General features: G+C 49.7%; 1 protein-coding gene across 1 annotated transcript in view; it reads left to right on the top strand.

Moving 5' to 3' along the window:
- Positions 1-2,954: 2,954 nt before the first annotated feature.
- Positions 2,955-5,934, top strand: part of POLA1 (polymerase (DNA directed), alpha 1, catalytic subunit) — a gene marked incomplete at its 3' end in the record, with an annotated part of 43,348 nt that continues 40,368 nt past the window's right edge. The window contains 1 exon segment of the mRNA XM_015415433.1: positions 2,955-3,019. Coding sequence (XP_015270919.1) covers positions 2,968-3,019 — 52 coding nt within the window.

Below are 5,934 nucleotides of genomic sequence, written 5' to 3'. Positions count from 1 at the left end.
GTGGAATGACAGCCCCTGGGGGGTAGCAGGAGTGTTCTGGGAGTGGAATGACAAGCCCCAGAGTTGAATGACAGCCCCTAGAGGTAGCAGACGTGTTCTGGGAGTGGAATGACAGGCCCTATGGTAGAATGACAGCTCCTTGGAGTAGGAGGAGTGTCCTGGGACTGGAATGACAGGCCCCAGCATGGAATAACAGTCCCTGGGGGTAGCAGGAGTGGTCTGACTGGAATGACAGGCCCTATATTGGAATGACTGCTCCTGCGGGTAGCAGGAGTATTCTGGGAGTGGAATGCCAGGCCTATCATTACAGTCCCAGGACACATCTCCTACCCACCTGGGCTGTCATTCTACTCTGGAGCTGGTTATTCCAGTCCCATAATACTCCTGCTAATCCCAGGGGCTACCATTCCACTCTGAGGTCTGTCATTCCATTCCCAGAATAGTGGTGCTATGCCCAGGGGCTGTTATTCCACTCTGGGTCTTGTCATTCCAGTCGTAGAACACTACTGCTATCCCTAGGGGCTGTAATTCCACTCTGGGGCCTGTCTTTCCACTCCCAGGGCACTCATTTCTACCCCCAGGGCCTGTCATTCCACCCTCAGAACACATCCGTTACCCCCAGGGGTGTCATTCCACCCTCGGGCTTGTCATTCCATTCTCAGAATACTCCTGATACCTTCAGGGGTAGTCATTCCACTGTGGGGACTGTCATTCCACTGTCAGAGCACACCTACTACCACCAGGGACTGTCATTCTACACTGGGGCCAATCTTTCCAGTCCCAGGACACATCTGGTACCCACCAAGGGCTGTTATTCCACTCTGGGACCTGTCATTCCACTCTGGGGCATATCATGCCAGTCACAGAACTCTCCTGCTACCCTCAGGGGCTGCCATTCCACTGTGGGGCCTGTCATTCCAGTCCCAGGACCCATCTCCTATCCCCGAGGGACTGTCATTCCACTGTGGGGCCTGTCATTCCACTCCCAGAACTCTCCTGCCAACCTCAGGGGCTGTCACTCCACTCCCAGAACTCTCCTGCTGCCCCCAGGGACTGTCATTCCAATCTGGGGCCTTTCTTTCCAGTCCCAGAGCACTCCTGCTATCCCCAGGGTCTGTCATTCCACTCTGGAGCCTGTCATTTCAGTCCCAGAACACTCTTGCCAACCCCAGGGCCTGCCATTCTACTCCCAGAACACTCCTGCTACCCCCAGGGACTGCCATTGCACTCTGGGGCCAGTCATTCCAGTCCCCAGTCCGTGTACCCCCAGGGGCTGTCATTCCACTGTGGGGCTTGTCATTCAAGTCCCAGAACACTCCTGCTACCCCCAGGGACTGCCATTCCACTCTGGGGCCAGTCATTCCAGTCCCCACTCCTTGTACCCCCAGGGGCCGTCATTCTACCATGGGGCCTGTCATTCCAGTCCAAGAACACTCCTTGTACCCCCAGGGGCTGTCATTTCTCTGTGGGGCCTATTATTCCACCCTCAGAACACATCTGGTACTCCCAGGGGCTGTCATTCCAGTCCCAGAACACACCTGCTACCTCCAGGGGCTGTCATTCCACTGTGGGGCTTGTCATTCAAGTCCCAGAACACACCTGCTACCTCCAGGGGCTGTCATTCCACTGTGGGGCTTGTCATTCAAGTCCCAGAACACACCTGCTACCTCCAGGGGCTGTCATTCCACTGTGGGGCTTGTCATTCAAGTCCCAGAACACACCTGCTACCTCCAGGGGCTGTCATTCCACTGTGGGGCTTGTCATTCAAGTCCCAGAACACACCTGCTACCTCCAGGGGCTGTCATTCCACTGTGGGGCTTGTCATTCAAGTCCCAGAACACACCTGCTACCTCCAGGGGCTGTCATTCCACTGTGGGGCTTGTCATTCAAGTCCCAGAACACACCTGCTACCTCCAGGGGCTGTCATTCCACTGTGGGGCTTGTCATTCAAGTCCCAGAACACACCTGCTACCTCCAGGGGCTGTCATTCCACTGTGGGGCCTGTCATTCCAGTCCCAGAGCAGTGTATTTGGGACCAGAGACCTTAATAGAAAATCCATTCCACATTTTCTTTGCAACTCTTCTTGAGCTGTAACGTATTTCAATTTAGCCCATGGAAGTCAATTGGCATTCTTGGCTCCCATTATTTCCAATGGCCCTTCGAGTCTCTCCCATTGTTTCCAATGGGCAATCCTGTCCTTCCTTTTAGTACATCCCTATTATGACTAACTTTAGCTGCACTGCGGCCAGGAACTCTAAAACCCATTGCACACAGAGGCGCTATAGAAAAGGTTTAGTCTTTTTACTACAATAAGTTACACGTGATTGATAGTAATAGATGTGAACGACTGAACATACATACAAAACTACTCGTCTGTTTTTAGTGCTAGGACAAAAGGAGCAGATTCGTTCCGATAAAATTCTGGCAATTCTTCTATGGTGCAAGCGCCCCTGGGGGAAAAATCCAAGTAATTGTAGGGGCGGAGGCCCTTTCCACGTAAATAAGATTAACCTTCCCATACATTTCAAATGTCAAAATCCCCACTTCATTCATAAACAACTTTCTTCTAAATTAAATCCCTCACAACCTACATCTCTGTGCTACCTACACTCCAATGTAGATTCACCATGCCTCTGCAAATAGCCACGTGCAAAATCCCACAATCCCCCCCCCCCCCCCACCCCCCCTACGTCGCATTCCTGAAGCCGTCCTAGGCGCGCGCACGTTTTTCCTTCGCCCCTCCCAGTGACAACCTTGTGGCGCCATCCAGCCACTTTTCTTTCCTCCTCAACCCCGAAGCGGAATAGGAAGGACGGAAACACTGCCGTGGCTTCTGATTGGCTATTCCTCTAGCCGGGGCACTTGGGTCTCATTTCTCGCGCCACTTTCAGGCGGTTTGGCGCGAGAGCAGAGGGAACGCGAAGTTGACACTCGTCTTAGGGAAGGTAGACGGTGACGGCAGGAGGATGGACTTGAGTGGCGGCCCGCCCGATGGGACTGGTGACAGATGCCGTGGAGGTTAGAGAGCGGGCAGTCGAAGGGGCGTTTGGAGGGCCGCCTTGCTGCGGGGGATGGATTGGGACTTGGTAACCAGATTGTATGGCTGCCTAGAACGGCAGCGGGGGGAGGGCAGCGAGCAAGTGGTTGTTCTCTTTGGAGTCCGGGGATAGGTAGCTACCCCGAGGAAGGTGCGCTGATTTGGATCCTAGGTTCGACTAACGAACTGTGAGGGTAGTTTAGGGCGAGCCAGGAGTCTCGCAGGTCGCTCATCCCTGAAAGGGGAATAATGGGCCGAACCTTCTATTTATAGTGATGGAGCAATAAAGTGGGGAAGTGCTGCTGCTTCAATTGATAATTTCCAGGGCGGCAGAGAACGTCCTGTCTGAGGCAACGGGGGGGATGATTGGAAGTAGGTCGCCGGATGACTTCGTATGTTTTTTTAACTCTGGGGGTTAGAATGGGGAGGGGGATGAGCCACAGTGTAAAGTCATTATTGTTATCCAGTGTAGTAACCAAAGTGAAATGGCTTTATTTCTGAGGAAGCTTCTGTGGCAAGTTGGGAATACTACAGGCTTATAACATCTGTGGAAATTACTAGCTCACAAAACCTCTTACTAGTTTGGCTGCCCAAGTATACCCGTGTTTGTGATCTGTGGAACAGTAATAATCAAAGAAAGGAAAATCCAATTATTTTCTAGTATCCAAAAGCATCTGAAGATGAGCCTCTGAAACCAATTGTTTCTTTGTAAGATTGCAGTAGTGTGTGTGAGCCAAAATTACTCTTGATTTGTTTTAAAGGTAGCTTAAAGCATCTCTCACAGTTGATTATTTTGTGGGATTTGCCCTTTATTATTAGAGCTAAGGTAATGAGAATAATATTTTGTAACTTTTTATTTAATTGACATAGGTCTTATAATTTGTTTGCTTGAATAGAAACTTTACTTTAATAGGTAACATTGCTTTGATTTGAGCCAAAAGTTGAAAATATTGCTTGAACAGGTGAAAGAGTAGGTTAAAAAGTCCACAGTAGGTATGCCCTTTTCAGTTATGGAAGAAGCATCAATACAGATGGAAGGAAGCTTTCACAATGAACCAGTCTAAACAAGAAATACATTTTCTGGAAACTAATGTAAAAATACACAATGGATGCCTAGACTCCACTTTATACTGGTAACCTACTGCCCAACAAACATACCTACGACAAACCTTTTTGGAACTAGGGTATCCACTTGATGAAGTCAAGAAACAGATTAACAAAGCCAGTATGGTACCCAGAGAAAATTTGTTGCAATACAGACCCAAAAGAGACAACAACAGAACACCACTAGTGGTCACATACAGCTTTCAAATCAGAAAAATTAAATGCATTATCAGCAACTTACAACTTCTAGTGGATAATAACAGTTCTCTTTCACAAGTACTGGGGGCAAACCTTTTCTTGCCCACAGACAGCTCTCCAATCTCAAACAACTCACCCACAATAATACAACATCTAATTTGAACATGGACACTGGTACCAGAGCTTGCAATAAACCCAGATGCCAACTTTGCTGCCACATACACCCAGACAACACAATCACTGGACCTAACAACATCAATTACACCATTCCAGGCTCATTCACTTGCACATCTTCTAACATTGTATTATGCCATTAAAGGGAGCGGTGGCGCAGGCAGTATAACGCCTGCATTAACATCAACTCGAGCACCTGTTCGAGTCCCACCGCGGTCGAGGTGAGCTCTCGACCCTTAAGTCCTAGCTCCCGCCCACCCAGCGGTTCGAAAGCCAAGTAACTACCTATCGGTGAGTAGATAAATGGGTACCCATCCTTAGTAGGGTGGGGGGCACCCTCCTCCTCCCATGGAGGTGTGTGTGGAGAAGCAGCGGCAGCAACGGCGATGGCGAGAACGACGGCCGCAGCGGAGCAGCGGAGCAGCAGCGGCAGACGATCGGAGGAGGAGGAGGCTGGGTAATGCTGAAGGCGGCAAGCAGCAGCAGCAGAGCCAGAAGGGGACTGATCCCTGGTGGCCAGCAACGGAAGAGCAGGGCAGCTGTCGTCGACGGAGGATGGAGGCGCAGTGACGTCAACCGGAGGCGCACGGAGCGGGAAGGCCACAGTCGGGCTGAGGACAACGTCGTCGGCGATCCATCCATCCGCCTGTCTGCCTAAGCACTGGGACATCTCACAGCCGAAAGAAGAAGCCGAGCCGGGAAAAGTGAACGACACCAAGCCTCCACCAGGGTGCCGGTAGGAAGCCCCCCCCTTGAACTGATGTGGCCGTAGTTAGGGTTGATATAGGTGACTAGCACCCAAGAATTGTAAACCGCCCAGAGACCCCTACGGGGGTTAGGGCGGTATATCAAGTCGAATGATAAATAAATAAATAAATAAATGCCAACAATGCCCTTCAGTTCCCTGCATAAGGTCAAACCCTATGCCAAAGGATAAATGGACACCAATCTGACATCAAGAATCACAAAACTGAGAAACCTGTAGGAGAATGTCTCAACCTCCCAGGCACTCAATGGGGAACTCAAAGTAGATGTTTTATTGCAAAGAAATTTCAGAAACAGACTGGAATGGGAGATTGCTGGATTACAGGTTATTACAACACTAAGGACAATGGAACCCCCAAGACTCAACAGAGATATCAGGTTCTTACCTCACTACACATGCTAAGTCACTCAGTTCTCACTTATACCCAGAATTAAACTTTGCTTGTCTTAAAGGTGCCACTGGACTCAAACATAGTTCTCACATCTGTTGTTAACTCTTTTATTATCTGTTAATTTGCTGTTATGCACAGGTCTTACCAACTGCATTAATCTAATCTTAGCTATACTTATCTCAGTTACTTAAGCATCTTGATTCTAACTAGTCCTTCCAGGCAACTACCCTATCCCCTTTACCTATATGTAAGGCTTGAGGAAG

The sequence above is a fragment of the Gekko japonicus genome, unplaced genomic scaffold (assembly GCF_001447785.1).
Source record: "Gekko japonicus isolate JY-2015 unplaced genomic scaffold, Gekko_japonicus_V1.1 scaffold1295, whole genome shotgun sequence".
Lineage (NCBI taxonomy): Eukaryota > Metazoa > Chordata > Lepidosauria > Squamata > Gekkonidae > Gekko > Gekko japonicus.
The sequence above is the reverse complement of the archived record's forward strand: the minus strand, read 5'-3'. Positions and strand labels throughout refer to the sequence as shown.